This window comes from Vicia villosa, linkage group LG3 (assembly GCF_029867415.1).
Source record: "Vicia villosa cultivar HV-30 ecotype Madison, WI linkage group LG3, Vvil1.0, whole genome shotgun sequence".
In the NCBI taxonomy this organism is placed as follows: domain Eukaryota; kingdom Viridiplantae; phylum Streptophyta; class Magnoliopsida; order Fabales; family Fabaceae; genus Vicia; species Vicia villosa.
Window position 1 is genome coordinate 7827048 of NC_081182.1, and position 17685 is coordinate 7844732.

General features: G+C 31.5%; 1 protein-coding gene and 1 non-coding gene across 3 annotated transcripts; one reads left to right on the forward strand and one right to left on the reverse strand.

Annotated features, from left to right (window-relative positions):
- Positions 1-5121: 5121 nt before the first annotated feature.
- On the reverse strand, positions 5122-5205 carry TRNAM-CAU (transfer RNA methionine (anticodon CAU)). The gene is given in 2 exon segments: positions 5122-5157; positions 5168-5205. It is a non-coding gene; the product is annotated as a tRNA-Met (tRNA).
- Positions 5206-10461: 5256 nt separating this feature from the next.
- Positions 10462-13475, forward strand: LOC131654840 (transcription factor bHLH110-like). 2 transcript variants are annotated; one of them, XM_058924767.1, is made up of 7 exons: positions 10462-10836; positions 10917-11511; positions 11939-12070; positions 12166-12231; positions 12402-12467; positions 12788-12847; positions 13116-13475. In XM_058924767.1, the coding sequence occupies exons 1-7, from the start codon at positions 10691-10693 to the stop codon at positions 13266-13268; spliced, it is 1218 nt and encodes a 405-aa protein (XP_058780750.1). In that variant the 5' UTR covers positions 10462-10690; the 3' UTR covers positions 13269-13475. The 2 variants fall into 2 exon arrangements, with proteins under 2 accessions (XP_058780750.1, XP_058780751.1); XM_058924768.1 differs by having other exon boundaries at positions 11942-12070.
- The last annotated feature ends 4210 nt before the right edge of the window (positions 13476-17685 follow it).

Sequence of the window (17685 nt, forward strand, 5' to 3'; positions counted from 1 at the left end):
CTATAATTAAACAGCTCTATGTAAGGAGCACCCAACCCAATTATACGGATTATGATTATGAACTAAACACCCAGAAGCAAGAGAAAAGTTGAGGGCTTAGGCCCGATAATAAGGCTTGCACGGTTGCACATATTTTAATCTTCTTTTAGCTTTTTTCATTTTTCTTATATGTTTCAAGTCAACAAAAGAAAGAAGAAGAAACAAGAAAAGAAATATTATTTGTGGTCATACTAGGTCAAAATAAGGTCAAGGGAACAACAACAATTGGATGATGACATGATCCAATCTTTACTATATTATATTTTTGGTTATAACCTTAAAATAATATAATGAGATATGAATTAAATGATAAAATTATCATGTCATTGCAATTGCATATATTTTTAAATTTTTTTTTAATATTTTTAAATTTTAAATATTTAAATAAAATGCAAACAAAACACACGAATAAAATATTATAATTTAAAATTTACTAACACTATTAAATTAAAAGTAACAAATTTGTTATCATATATATTAGATAATTTTAATAAATATATAATGTTTGTTATATATAAATGATAAACTAACCTTGAAAAATAATATAATTCATTAAAATCTATAAATTAATATTCACTTTTTTAAATGTTTATAAATGTTTAAAAAAAAATTAATGTTATTAAATAAACTAGTAAAACAATTAATTTTTTAACTTAAAATAAAATTATTTTTATTAATATTTTACTAGAAACTATGTTTATACTATCTCCGTCCCTAATTATAAGACTCTTTTGAATTTTTTGTTGTCCCCCCTTTTATAAGATCATCTTCAACTTTCAAAGTACATTAATTATTTTTTTTCAAACATATCCTTAACTATATAATATCTTTTTCTACAATTGGTAATAAATACTCTTATTTAAATATTAATTATTTCTCTCAGATAAATTTATAAAATTATATAAATAATCAATTATTTTAATATTTTAACCAACTTTCTTAATTCGCATAATTGTCTCTATAAGATCTTAAATTTTATAAAAATAAGGGTCTTGCTAAGAAATTTTTTTAAACATATTAAATACAGCAAATAATCTTTATACAAGTGAATATTTCAATTTCCGATACATTTTTAATGCATTAAATACATATATTTTTTAAAAAAATTATCACTTTATGTCCCAAAAATACTTATTAGCATTTTCCTTTTTATATATGTTGCTTGTTTCTCACGTAGCTAAAGTTCAGGATACAAAATTTAACTAGGGAGGCAATAGATGATATAAACACTGGGAATGAAGACATGATATTGCATAATTTTCCTATTTTTTATTTTATTATTTCCAGACTTTAGTCTTTGCTTAAGGCTATGTTTGCAAGTTTGGATGGGAAGGGAGGGGAGGGCTTTGAAAAATAGAAAGAATTTGGTGAAAAAGATAAAAAGATTTTGGGTATGAGGGTTTTGGAGGGTTTGAGTTTATTCATAACACTAAAAACCCCATAAAATGGGGAACTCAAAAATTGTATTGAAAGAGGGTTTTGAAGGGCTTACATAAATTTTCGAAATATCTTTTAGGTTGTTGTAGTATTCTGAAAATTAAAAATTTAGTAATGATAATGACTCTTTTATCATTCTAAAGAAAATCATTTTTTCAAAAAATGTCAAATATTTTCCTATATTTTTTTAAAATTTCATTTTTGGAAGTCTTCCCCTCCCCTCCCCTCCAAACTCCCAAACATAACCTAAGAGATTGGAAGGGAAGAATTTGAGAAGAGAGCGTGAACAAAACAACAACAAAAAAGGATAATAGCATTTTTGTCCTCTTTCATATACACAATTTCTGCTTTTTTTTTTTTAAATTAACTTTTCTACAATATGAAGATTTTGCTTCTTTAAAGAAAAATGACACACTCTATATATTCATATTTTAAAAAAAAAAATAACAAATTAAAATTAATTTTTAATAACATAAAAAATTGCATTTAAATTCAGAAATAAATAATTTATTAAATATTAAATAATACTTACAAAATAAAATAATATTTATTTGTCATATTATAAAATTTTCATTTAATATTATATTATTGTTAAACAATAATATTATATTATTATATAAGTATTATTTAATAAATTATTTATTTTTTAATTTAAATGTAAATTTTTTTAATGTTATTACAAATTAATTTTAATTTGTTATTAATTTTTTTAAAACATGTTATTCAAAAAATGAATGAAAGTTATTGAATGTGTTTAAATATGAATATGTATTTAAATGTTTTCAAAAATTAAAATAGAAAATTAATTAAAATAATTTTAATAGTTGTTAATATTAAAATAATTAAAACAGAAAATGAATAACAAATTAAAATTAATGTTAATAACATTAAAAAATTACTAAAATAAATAGTTTATTAAATAATATTTAAGAATAATATAATAGTTTAAACAAAAAATATAATGGAAATATGAAAAGGACTTCTCCAAAATGACTAAACCATTGTGTCAACTGTTGTAGCATGATGTGCCATATGCTTTTAGTGAAGAGTGTGAAAAAGGTTTTCAACTGGCTGAAACATGCGTTAATTTTAGCACATGTTGTAAAAACTCATGATTGTACTAAGCCATTTAAGCTTATGTATGATGTTACTGACCTTGTTATTGGAGTTGTGTTGGGACAAAGGCACAACAAAGTGTTCCACAACATTTACTATTCAAGTATAACACTCATGGAAGCTCAAATCTACTACACCGCTATTGAGAAAAAGTTGTTGGCAGTTGTGTTTTCATTTGACAAATTCATATCATACTTAGTGGAAATAAAGGTGATAGTATATACTAATCATGCAACAATTAAGTACTTCATTGCAAAAAAATGATAAAAAGCCAAGGTTGATAAGATCAGTGCTATTATTGTAAGAATTTGATTTGAAAATCAGATAAAAAAGGAGTAGAAAATTTAGTTGCTGATCATTTGTCAAGACTCCCTGATAAAGTCTAAAGGCATGACATGAAGGGCATCAAGAAAAGCTTTCCTGATGAGACCTTGCTTCTAATCACTTCTGGCAGGATACCCTGGTATGCAGACATTGTAAACTATTTGGTCAGTGGGAATGTCCCACCAGAATTCAACTCTCAGCATAGAAAGAGGTTTTTCCATGCATATAACCAAGAGTTATTTCTGGGACGAACCCTTTCTTTAGAAGCGTCGTGTGAATCAATTATTGATGAGTTGTGTTGATCAACAAGAGGCCCGCCAAATCTTGACAGTTTTCCATGATACGCCTTATGGTGGACACTTTCGAGGAACCAAAACTGATGCAAAGGTATTACAATCAGGATATTTCTGGACCTTTTATTTAGAGATGCTCATGAATTAGTTAAGGTTTGTGATAGATCCCGAAAAGTGGAAAATATCTCTATGAGACAAGAAATGCCACTCCACAATATTTTAGAAATTAAACTTTTTGATGTGTGGGACATAGATTTTATGGGGCCATTTCCACAATATTTTGGCAATCCTTACATCCATGTTATTATGGACTATGTGTCCAAATGGATAGAGGCATTACAACACACACTAATGATGTCAAGGTTATGACCAAACTTTTAATCAAATACATCTTTTCTAGACATGGCACACCTAGATAAATCATCAGTGATGAAGGTACCCATTTTTTTGATAAATTGTTTGAAAATATAATGGCAAAATATGAGGTGAAACACAAGGATGATACAACCTATCATCCTCAAAGTATTGGGCAAGCCGATTTATCTAATAGGGAGATTAAGGTGATTTTAGAAAAGGTGGTTAACCCTTCAAGGAATGATTGGTCCAAAAATCTTGATGATTTTTTGTGGGTCTATAGAACTTCTTATAAAATCCCTTTAGGAATGTTTCCCTATAAACTTGTTTATGGAAAGGATTGTCACTTTCCCATTGAGTTAGAACTCAAAGCATTTTGGGCTATAAAAATTTGAATTTTAACTTCCCATTTATTGGACAAGCGAGAATGCTTCAACTCAATGAGCTGGAGGAACATAGTTTATTCTCCTATGAGAATGTTGAGTTATACAAAGAAAATACTAAAAAATGGCTCGCCATGAAGTTTCAAAAAAGATAATTGGTAAAAGGCCAACAAGTTCTTTTGTTTTACTCATGATTGAAACTATTCCCTGAAAAGCTTAAGTTAAGATGGTCAGGTCACTTTAAGCTTTTGAAAATTTATCCACATGGGTTTATAGACCTCTTGAATAATAAAACAAGGGAGGAGTTTAAGGTTAATGGAAAAAGAGTCAAAACTTACTTTGGTTATCCCTCAAACAACACAAGGGTCGCCATGAATTTGAATGATTGAGTTCATTTTGTTGAAAGTCAGACAAAAAGACTTTAAAATAGTGCTACTGGGAGGTAGCTCGACTTAATAAATTTTTGTCTTTGGTTATTTTTTTTAGAGGATGAAGTGGAGAATTTGTGAAAACTAACACCCTCTGAAGAGTTATGTCGTGTTTGTGACTTCTTATGAAAAAGGGAAAAGTGAAGTTGCATCAAAATGAGAAATTAAAAAAGAGATAGAAAAAGAAAATAGTAAATATGGATAAAAAATAAAAATATGGGGGGAGAGAAAGCCAAAAAATACAACACATGATGCCACATGTGTAACGTCATAAAGGTTATCTAAGTGGCAGTGCAATAACTACCTATTTGTACCTATTTACTGCTTTGGTAACTACATCAAATTACTAAACAATAACTCTTAAATGGTTAAAACCTTACCATTCCACCATTTTTAATGCCATGGTTATTCAGTTGAGAAGTTTGTTACGTTATCGACAACTTCTTGTTCTTCGATACACATTGAAAAGAACACGGGGTGTGTAATTACTGTTTTAGGTTATCGATAAAGTAATTAGAGAGAAAGTAAAGGTGGCTGAGAATGAAATGACTTGGTCTTTTTTTTATCACCATTTGACTTTGATGTTGTTCATACTAAATTGCGATCTATGAAATTATTATTTCGAATAAAATAAATAAAATAAAAATATTTTAAATTAGAAAATATAAAATATTTTCACACGTTGAGTAGTAGATTTGTTTTTCTTACAAAACACACCATTTTTATTTTAAGTTGAAAAAGGAATTTTGGGGTGAGAGAGGCTCGAACTCTCGACCTCAGGATTACTCTTAGCTATGAGACCTACGCGCTAGCCAACTGCGCCACCACCCCATTGTGTTGTACATCATTAATATAAGGTACTTGATATAATCTCTATTTTTTATTCATATTTTACATTATCAATTTTAAATATTATAATATTTGAGAATTATTCAGAAATAATATCACAACGGTTGTTAATTCAATCCTTATTATAATTAGAATAATAAAATCCAAAAATGGCGTTGTAAGAGTCGAATCTAGGACCTTTCCATTAATTCACAACGCTTGTTTGCAAAAACTGTAGTTATAAATAATGCAATATCTCATTTATAACAATGGTCATACGCCCATTATGGTAGCCGACATACATACAATCACACGCTACCTAACAACGTATGCGCTACCTGTATTATATGTATTTCGCAAATGTTATTGTGTATGTTTTCCATAGTAATGTGTATTGATGTAGTTAGTTTAGTTGCTATATAAAAAAATAAAAAGAAAAATGACTAACTTCATTCCTAAAATAGCATAATTTCTAAGAGCATAGAAGACTTATAACTGGACAGTTGACAATGCACCTACTTGTAATTTGGTGATAACCCATATCGCGCCAAAAGTAGCCAGGAAAGTAGTTAGCCTCTTAATGAGTTTAAATTGTTTTAGATTATGGAATAAAAGTCATTGTAGGGTTGAGTTTAGGGGAGGAATTTACTATTGTGTAAGGCTAGCACAAAGGATACACCACATTTATAATTAAACACTGAAAAGTGTGTAAAATGAATGAAGTAAGTCAATGTGCACTTAAAATAAGTTCTTTGACTGAAATTGGAGGAACAATGGATATCTTCACTATTGGTAACAGGTTGGACTCATCACAAATGAGATCCAGTCTGGTGAAAAGGCGAAGCATATAACTAGACTTATGAATAATAATAATAAAATGCACGTGGAAGCTTCAAGTTCAAAATGAGTTAAAGTTAAGAGAAAATAGTTAATCCCCTTTCTAAAACTAAAAAAAATGAAATCTTGGACCATAGGATAAGATAACCAAACAAGGATTTAGGTAGGCTATCTTAAATGAAGATTTCTGGCATTACGGGAAGCATCAAGAAGCATACACACACACGCGCGTACTAACCGAACTAAATTGTAAATAGACTGAGTTGTGCCAATTGTTGGATGTGGTCCCCTTACATGAATTCTTAGTTGAAGAAGATATGAGCGGCTAGAACAGGGGATGGAGGAAGGTAAAAAATTTCTTTTATGATATTATCTGTCGTATCACCTAAGGTTGGATAATGATTCAAGTTTGATGGTGTGATATATCACATTTTGTAAGTTATTGTAAACCTTAATACTTGAATTCATATTATTACTTCAATTATTTAATAACTTAATTTATAGCATTTTACTTTTTTTTTAGTAGTTTATAAAGAGTACAATAGGTGTTCTTTATACATTTCTTACATGTGTAGAGTTAACTTCCGATGAGTCCTAGCACGACACTTATGGAACAAATTCTTAACCCCAACTAAAAGCAGAACTATGAAGCAATGGAAGTCACAAAGAGTATACATTCATAGTCTAGGGCTTACGTGGCATCAATATGCAGAATGAATGGCGTTTAAATCAAATATGAAAAGGTATAAGATCAAGATGCTAGAGTAAAAAACTCTCCACCAAAGTTCACCCACTATAGTGCCATGCTGCTCAAAAGGAAAAATACAAAACAGTGTCGCCTGAATGCTTGCGCCACTAGCCTTCCACAAGACACTTTCTCTCACACATGCTGATTGTACCTGGATCAACATTGGTACAAAATGGAAGAATTGGAGGAAATTATGTTGATTAAAAAATATTCAAAATACCATGATCCAAGAAAATACGTCCCTAGTTTAGCGTGACTATAAAAGGACCTGGAGGAAATGAAAAGGAGGTTTAGCATTTTTAGAGAAAGAAACACTTCGTGAAAATGAATGAAGAAAGTGAGCTGAACAAGTGTATGCTACTAGTATCTGGTGTGATAAAGGTCGTCTCTTGCGGATTAACAATAGCAGGGAGACAGAGAAGTTACTCTGAGGTTTTCATTTCTTTATTATTATGTGTTTAAGAATGCATAGCTTAGGAACCATTATTGATGTATAAGATACAATCGTCGTGAGTTAAACCCTTTTATGTTAAGCAATGTGAAGTTAATATAAAATACTTGTTTTTGTTAAATGATGGGTTATTAGTGTTTTGTTTTATCATGTGTTAAAATGTCATGAATTTGTTTCTTTAAATGATCAAGATAGGAAAAGATACAAGTTTGTTGTTGTGAGAGATCCAGTAACAAATGAATTTCATGATAAAAGTGATTGAAAATAATATATAGAGATATTCACTAGATTAGCTACTTTAGAGATAAAGAGCTACAATCATAGAGGGCGTTCAAAATAAAATCAGACATGCATTAAAGTTACAAGTGATACTTGGAGATTGTTCTCTTTCTTTACTGTATATGTTTATGATGTTGTAGAGATACACCATAAGATCACTTTCTGACCTCTTATGGCACGACATAACACATCATGTACGAACTACTAACAAGTTATAATAACAGATCATTGCCCAACATGCTCTCTATTATTGAACTCATTCACTCTTATTAACTGTTTTTTCCATTACTTATTCTAAAACTGAACTTGTGACATCCATAAATTATTTTTATTCTCGCTCATGCTCATTTACAAAATATAGTTTCACAAAATCAGTCTAAGTTATTTCTCACTCATTGTGGTTTCGACGTCCTTATTATTCTATCACTTGCTACTTTAAACATACATGCATACTTGCATATGACATAACACGTTTTCAAGATCCCACCAAAGAGAGATAGATCGAAAATCACCTAAATGTGAGGGGGACGAATCAACCTTGGGGATTAAGGTGATAAAGAAAGAAGATAAACTACGAGGAAATGAGGCAGACTGGTGAAATTGATCAAACATAACACTAACATCCTCATCGAGAAGGGAAAAACCTCTTGAAAAGGAAAAGTTGAACCTATGAGCTTTTATTCCCATCCCTCAAAGCAACCAACCGATCAATCTCTGAAGGAAGGAAGGAAGGAAGGAAGGGAGTTATGATACTATCATTATCCTCCTCAGAGAGAGAACCAATATAGACCTCATATAATCGAGGCCGATCATAATGAGATTCTATAAAGTGATTAGATAAGTAATCAACCACCACTTGATGGATATCAAAAACCCCCTCAACCAAGTATTTCCAATCTTTATAGCTAAAATATCACTCATTCTATTCCTTCTCTTAACACACTCATAGTCTGGTATTAACAACTCTCAGTTGGTTTTAGATTGTTTTGGTGGTAAAATCTTTTGGCCAGATGGGGGGGTCTCCGTAGTTAAAATTCAATATTTTATTTGGAGGATGTAAAACTCTAGTATGTCTGTAAGAAAGTTCGTGCACAAAACCAATGAAAAACTAACACAAGATCATATTGGGGAGAGAAGTAGGTCACGTTATTAGATTGGACCTCTATATATCGCTGGTGATTTATTCTTTTTCATTATCTCTTTACATTTCAGTTATTTACTTCCGATGCATTTTCATCTCTCTGATTTTCAATTTTCCGTTGCTTTTATCTTGTTTTTTTTACAAACATATTTTAAACTCTGATTTTGTTAAAGATTTTGATTTGAAAATGGTTTTTCAAAACCACACAATTCACCCTTCTTTTGTTTGGAGTCACTTGTCCAACATATACTTCTAAGAGTTCTTACACAAAATATTACAAATGAGTTAAGACAATAGTTACCAAAGTTTCCAAAAATAAACTTTATTTTCTTTCCAAGTGTTTCACAAGCTCTCCAACTCTCTATATATGAATCACACAGGCGCAAAGTGTTTACAATTTTTTACCAATTCCCCTTAGATAGCTCTAAGAGTTTCCCAAATTCCAAAAACACATTCTTTAAAATTTATTATTGTCTCTCTAAAATTACCATTAGGATTTCCAAACTCGTCTCTCTATCTTTTTAATTCAAAAGTTCCTAAGGTTGTTAAGACAAGAATGTAAAAAATACATATGTATATTTATAATGATTGAAACTCAATGGATCCATAACAAGTATAAAACACAACCTATTAACAAAATGATCCATTTAGTGGAACGAAGAAGCCCAAAACATATGGAACGAGAAAACCAAACAGGACGACCGAAAAAGTGAACTATCAAGGATCCAAATTGTCGCCTGACTGCCGGAGCTTTGCCATTCCGCCACCAATGTCTGATTTTTGGCGGCTTTCTTTCGCCCCTGCCTGCCACCTATTGGCGGAGCCAGGAATTTTAGGCAGTCTGGGCAAAAACTTTACACCATTGATTATTCATCTGTTTTAATTTTCACACCATATTTTTACTGATTTTGCCCCTAATTTTGTCCCTGGTTTTGACAAAAAAATTGACTATTAAATTGGAGAGAGTACAAAGAAAATAAGGATTGAGCCCAGGCGCGTACCCGGACTTGCTGGGCCTTAGAACCGCCCCTGCACCTCAGTCGAAACCCCTACTTGCGGTTCCAACACCTTCTGCAAACCTCCTAACTACATTTTGGCTTCTACACTTAAAATAAAATTTTGTTTATCACTTAAAGTTATAAGACATATTTCAACATTTTCCCATGGTTTGAGAGCCATTCTCTTATTAGATTTGGTTGAGTTCAAAACAGCATACGGTTAAACATAGCCTTAATTAACTTGATTCTTTTAAGTCGGTAACACAAAACAATAAACAACACAAACTCACCAAGAACCACATATATATGTAATGAGACAATAGTAGAGTATCCTTCCATGGTTCTAAACATGTGGGGTGTAAATAAAGAAAGAACTCAAGCGTGGGTGCTATGATTTCAAATATCAGAACTTTGTTGAAGCCTTGGGATCTAAGGGACATACAATATAATATTTTTAATCATAACATATGGAGACTCTAATCGTTTTCCTGTAATTGCCTCATCAGGACACATAGCTGGAGAGAGTAATAATAATAACAATAATAATAATCAAGCAGAAAATTGAAAAGAAAGAAAAAAAGTGGACTCAATAAAGGACAAAATTATATAATTCTTTATGCACATATATTTATTTATAGACTCAAAGCTGCAAGAGAGAAAAAGGAGTGAAAAAAGTGAAGTAGGCCTGAAAGGAAATAAAATAATTAAAAGTGTTTTTCTAGAGAGAGAAAGGTATATAGTATGGGTATATAGATTGAAATATATATGAAATATACTAGTCATCATTCTCTTACTTCCTTTTCAAGGATACTTTAAAGATGAAGAAAGAGTAAAGATGAAACCCAAGAAAAAAGTGGGGGCAAACAACCGAGGTATGTGGGTGTCACCTGGAACTGTGTTCCTTTCATTACAGTAGAGAGATTCCATTCCATTTACTAAACCATCCTTATTGTTTGTTACTCATCATCTTGGGATTTTCAATCAACCCTTTATTTAACAAGCTATATAGAACAAACAAGCATAATTATAAATTTATGATTATGGAATCTAGAAATCTCCATCATCTCCAAGACCAACAACCTCCTCCTCTTTCTTCTTTATCTTCTTCTATTCCATCATCTTATGCTGTTGGAGGAGGAACCACCACCATCCACTCATGGACCCCAACACACATCACTTTGTAAGTCCTTTGAGTTTTCATTTTTTTCTAGGGTTTCATTTGTTGACTAGGGTTTAAATTAATTTGTCTTATTTATGTAGGAATAATGCGGAAGGTAACTTCAACTCAACCCTCCATGAAGTTAATCCGAGATACTCGAGATCAAGCGCGATGATTCAAGATTTAGGTTATCATCATCAATGGACTAGTGATGATGTTAACAGAAACCATGAGTCAGATTCTATTAAGGAAGAGATTTCTTTTACTAATTTCCCTAAATTTACTGAAATGCTTAATTACACTCCTCCTAATTCAAGCATGGAGAACTATGGAGTACTCGATGATTCGTCCGCTACGATACATATGAAGAATAGTACTAATGATGAACACAAGGATATGAATGCTCTCATGCTCAAGAATCTTTACACTGGTGGAGAGTTCTATAATGCTCAAAATTATCCTAACATTGGTAGCCAGATTCACCCTAGTATAAATATCTCGAACATGAATCCGTACTCGTCTTCGTCTTCAACCACAACTTTGGATATGAACATGCAGTCATTAGATCTATTAACTAGTTCACAAGATCATCATCTTGGTAGATTTACAACTAATGATCATGAAAACCTTTCTTTTCATCTTCATCCGATGCAAAACCAACTCGCGAACCGATCCTCTTCTAGTAACTCCATTAATGTGAGTTTTTCTAATTCCTTTAATTTCTTCTTTTCAACTTCTTTAAAGTATTTTTCTCTATGCCATACGTGCATGTAAGATTGATATTCGAAAAAATATTATATTATTTTACTTATTTTGCAGAACAATATAAGAGAGAATTAAGAATGATCTTATAGGAATATACTAGTAATTATAATGAAGTTGACTAACTAGAGCAAGCAGATAAGTTATCTTTTGATGAAAAAAAGTTACTCTTTGCAATGATTTTTTTTTATTAATTAACTTGTGGCAAAACATTTTCTCTTTTTGACATGATGCACATATCTTTAATCAGAATATTATCATCTTTTCTCCTTTTCTTTTGGTTTCTTTTTTGAAGAAGACTGGGCCACTTGAATTATATTGGACTAATAATCTTTACTCTTTTTTTGTCGCAAAATTAAAGAAGCCGTCGCTACTCAACAATGGTGGTGGAGAAACTAAGAGAGTGATGCAATCGAAGACTTCTCAATCTGAAACCGCGTTGAAGAAATCACGATCTTCATCGGAATCTAAACCTTCGTGTGCACCCTTTAAGGTACCTTACTTTTTATGGAAGAAAAAACATATAATTAGAGTGCTAATTACTGGTGTTGCATTAATTAATGTTTTTTTTGGAAATTAATACTTCAGGTTAGGAAAGAGAAATTAGGCGATAGGATTGCGGCTCTTCAACAGTTAGTGGCTCCTTTTGGAAAGGTAAAATACTGAGTAAACATTTCTAAAATTTGTGGCATAACATGACTTTGAGACTCATATAATTGGAATGAAAAGAGTAATTTATTTATTAGTGAATCATATATATTCATCTATGTTTTTTTAGTATGTGTTGGTTGGAAAGTATATATATGTTGAATTTGATGTTGCAGACTGACACTGCATCTGTACTCATGGAAGCTATTGGATACATTAAATTCCTTCAAGGCCAAGTCGAGGTATATATTTTCCACATGCTCATAGTATATTCTAAGCAATTTATTTGAATATCAAGCAGGATCGTCTTTGAAGACATGCAAGGTAGATAACTCTGCCTGACTCAAAATTTGTCACGGTTAAAATGTGACTAAATAGAATTTTATAAAATATTGTCACGATAAAATCGTGGTTAAGTAGCACAATATTTGTTTTGCCATGGTTAATCTACGACTAGTCTACATAGAGTTTAAAAAAAACTTGAGACAACTCTGATACAAATACCTTAAACAAAATTGTATACCTCTTAATTCTTACAAATTAATAACTCTTCTTCATGCAGACACTGAGTGTTCCTTATATGAAGTCAAGTCAAAACCAAAACAATAGATTGATGCAAGGGGTAAGAATTCAATTCAATTCTTTGTAGCACTGACACTTCTGATGAAAGGTGTATCCAGTGTCTTACGTGATATCAACTCATAATTATATTCAATTCATACTTTTTTTTTCAAATTTTTATGCGTGTCTACGTGTACGTGTCAGGGTCATGCGTTGTACGGTATCCGTGTCATAGATTGCTATATATAGATTATTTTCATTGGCTTACTTAAGAAAATTTACGTTTCCCTAATTTTGAATACTAATTGGCTTCATATTCATAATATCAGGATTCAGCCATAGGCGACATAAATGGAGAACCTAAGCAATATCTGAGAAGTCGAGGCCTGTGTCTCGTGCCATTGTCATGCATGTCATACATAGCCGGCGATGGCAGCACAGAGGTGTGGCAACAACGCCCGAACTTTGGTGGACCGGCTTGATTATTGATAGTAATAATAATATCAAATAATCATTCAAATGGAACTTTGGTGTATCCATGTTTAATGGAGCAAACTTGATCTTCCTTCGTAAGAATCAATGATGGCCAAGTTTGATCCATTAAATTAAACATCTTGTATCGTTAATTAAATTGTACGTACATTTTGCCACCCGTTGCTTATTAGGGTTAACAAACCTTTATCTTCTAAGTTCTAATATGCCTCTATAAGCAAATGGATTATATAGGTCAGACAAATCCAGCTTGAAAATAAAATCATTAAAACATGAGGATATAAGGCTTTGGTAAAAAGAAAAATGCAATCTAAGAATGATTGGGAAGTGGCAGCTACTTCATGATTTTGGCTCTTTTCATGCTTTGAATTATAAAGGTAGGTTTTTTTTTTTCCAAACACCAAACATTCAATTATGTTTCAAACCTAAATAACTTCTAAATTTTTATTTTTATTTTCGAAAAATTATTTGGTTGTTTGCTACAAATGAACTTTGGTTAACGATAAAATATTTTGAGTTTAATGGAGATGCATGTAAAATAGTTTTACACTGTCATCCAACATGAATAATTACCTTAGTAGAATATATCTTAATAGAAAGAAAATATTAATGTTAGGAGTTGTTAAGTGATTAAATCTCACATCTATTATGAATGAGTCAATATTGTGACTCATATATTTAATTTCTTAAAGTTTAAGGTGGAGATGTAGCGTTTTTCTCTTTTGTGATCCTGGTCCTGAAGCATTTGCCCACCTCTCGATTTATCTGTACTCCTCAACAAGCAAGCAAGCCAATTGTTGGGATAACATATATAGAGAAAATAAAGAAACCTAATACAATAACCACACAAGAATGTAACATATAAATTTGAAATAGGGAGAAAAAACTAGTGTTCTCTAATGTCAACTAAAAAAATACTATGTGAAAATTCTCAGGACACATCAACTATCCTCAACTGCCCCTAACCCCATTACACCCAATCCATAGAGATTGGTTTGTTGGCGAAGGCTTGGATCTTGAGTATGCTCATCTCAAAGTCTCAGGTTGAATCCCGTTAGATGCTAACAATTCATGTGTTATCCTCTCAAGTTCAAATTCTGTTCAGTGCTAACAATTCATATGCTGGGCAGGTACATACAGAGCGTTGCTCTGACTTAAAATGAGACATCCGCAAATTAAAGCTGAGATTGATCCCGATGGATTAGTCGATCACAAAGTCGAATACCAAGCTTTAAAAAAAGAAACCCCGATACACCCACACTATCAAAAGCAAATATTTAACTCACCATTCACAACATTCAAACACAAGACTATATAAGAGAAAAGAAAAGTCATATTCAAATTTAAAATGCTTATGATTGATATATTTTATAACAAACCTTTATCTTCTAATATGCCTCTATAAGCAAATGGTTTATATAGGTCAGACAAATCCAGCTTGAAAATAAAATCATTGAAACATGAGGATATAAGGCTTTGGTAAAAAAAAAAAAAAATGCAATCTAAGAATGATTAGGAAGTGGCAGCAACTTCATGATTTTGGCTCTTTTCATGCTTTGAATTATAAAGGTAGGTTTTTTTACCAAACACCAAACATTCAATTATGTTTCAAACCTAAATAAGTTTTAAATTTTTATTTTTATTTTCGAAAAATTATTTGGTTGTTTGCTACAAATGAACTTTGGTTAAGGATAAAATATTTTGAGTTTAATGGAGATGCATACGTAAAATAGTTTTACACTGTCATCCAACATGAATGGTTATCTTTGTAGAATAAATCTTAATAGAAAGAAAATATTAATGTTAGGAGTTGTTAAGTGATTAAATCTCACATCTATTATGAATGAGTCAATATTGTGACTCATATATATTTAATTTCTTAAAGTTTAAGGTGGAGATGTAGCGTTTTTCTCTTTTGTGATCCTGATTCTAAATCATTTGGCCACCTCTCGACCTCGCAATTTACATGTACTCCTCAACAAGCAAGCCAGCCAATTCTTGGGATAATATATAGAGAAAATAAAGAAACCTAATACAATAACCACACAAGAATATAGCCTAGAAATTTGAAATATGGAGAAAAAATTAGTGTTCTCTAATGTCAACTAAAAAAATACTATTTGAAAATTCTCAGGACACAACAACTATCCTCGACCGCCCCTAACCACAATACACCCAATCCATAGAGATTGGTTTGTTGGCGAAGGCTTGGATCCTGAGTATGCTCCTCTCAAAGTCTCAGGTCGAATCCTGTTAGATGCTAACAATTCATGTGTTATCCTCTCAGGTTCAAATTCTGCTCAGTGCTAACAATTCATGTGTTGGACATGTCCATGCAGAGTTTTGCTCTGACTTAAAAAGAGACATCCGCAAATTAACGGTGAGATTGATCCCTTTGGATTATTCGATCACAAAGTCGGATACTAAACTTTAAAAAAAGAAACCCCAATACACCCACACTATCAAAAGCAAATATTTAACTCACCTTTCACAATATTCAAACACAAGACTATATAAGAGAAAAGAATTGTCATATTCAAATTTAAAATGCTTATGATTGATATATTTTATAACGAAATAACTATATAGTTCATTTTTATAGCATTTTCCTCCCTTTTGTTTATAGTTTTAGCTAATGTGAGACTTTTTCAACTAATGCCAATAATATTTATTTTCATTGTCATCATTGACAAGCATGGTTAAAAAGAACTATCATAATCCATCACTTGAAGATAAACCACTCACAAAATTTCTACATATATAAAATCAGCCTTAAAACCTTTGTTACAACTTTTGAGTTGGGAGGAGGTCCTTCAACCACCGACACAATCTCGCAGAATACCTTGCGTCAATGTAAATAAATGATCATGCATTAACCCTCAATCTATAGATCATCCATTTCCATGGCACCAGAATGTCATGAGAATAAAGTTCTCAATTTTTTTAGAATGTATCATCATCTCGTAAAGTGAAGAGCACATTGCTACCATTTGACTCATCAGAGTCATTTTTTAAAGTTACTCCATTGAGACACTTATAATTTAGATGCTTATTCAATCCTTCTATGTTTGATGGACAAATAATTCACTATTAAAAAGATAAATTTATAGCTTCTTTATATCTCAAGGTGTAGATGGAGAAACATATAGCTCCTTACTCATTCAAAACTTCTATGTTTGATGCGAAAAAATCGACTATTAGAAAGATAAACTTGTAGCTTCTTAATATCTCAAAATGTAAATCCTTAGGATGTAGTACAAGATAGTAGTGGTACAAGATAGCACGTGTAAATATTGGTGGTGTATTGCTAACAAGAAAGGAATTGAGTGATTAGTAGAAAAAGAGCTACGGAATGCATGACAATGCTAAAAACTTTATGTTGACTTCAAAATTATCTTCAAGGAAATTGAAAACAAATCCTAACAAAGAAAAAGTAGCTATAACTCTTTATGTGTCAATTATGAAGACAACAAGTAAGTCAAAGAATCTAAAGAAGATATTTTAGTAAGGAAATATGAAGTATTTCAAATGGAAGAACATGAAAACATGGAATCCTTGTTTTCTAGATTACATATTTTAATAACAAGACTCAAAGTTATGAACAAAATTCTTGTTTTATGGATTACATATTTTAATAACAAGACTCAAAGTTATGAACAAAAGCTAATATTGATCATGTCAATAAAATTCTAAAGAGTCTTTTAAAAAATTGAAGACCAAAGGTTACTACTATTTGTAGCAACCTGCCCTAAAAATTAGACTTTTAGAGTCGCCACCTATTCTACCAGGGCGAATAGGAAACCCTACGCAGTTAAGAGATCGGGGTAAGATTATTATAATCAGGTCGAGGGAAGGTGTTAGGCACCCTCAACCCTTTCCTAAGGTTTGTATCTAAGGTTAAGGCTTATGGCTAAAATATTTAGGATAATAGCTAAAGAAGTGAAAAGAGCAAAATTGAGATTTTAAGTGAATTGAGATTTTAGGGAGGGGGGACTCGCCTTGGTTATCCAAGTGCCTACGTATCTCCTTAGGGAGAATCAGAGTCAACGTAGTTCGGGCACAGGGTTGTACGCCTTTGAATTTTAATTTGATTTGATATGGTTTGGAGGCTTTTTGAATGGCCTATCGTAGTTTTTGAAATGCGAAGTTCGAAGGTATTTTGAATTACCTTATCGTAGATTTGAAAATCGCAGAGATGGAAATCTGTAGTGTCGTAGTTTAGTGTGTTTTGAAGGTTTTGGGCATACAACCCTGATTTAATATGTCACCGTTAGTTGCAATGACCAATAGGTTTGATCATTATAGTTAACGGATTAATGGGGTATTGCTGGTTACTCTGACCGATAGATTCGATCGTCGCGGGCAGCAAATAAAATGTATTTAAAATTTTGTATATTTTCTATCTCT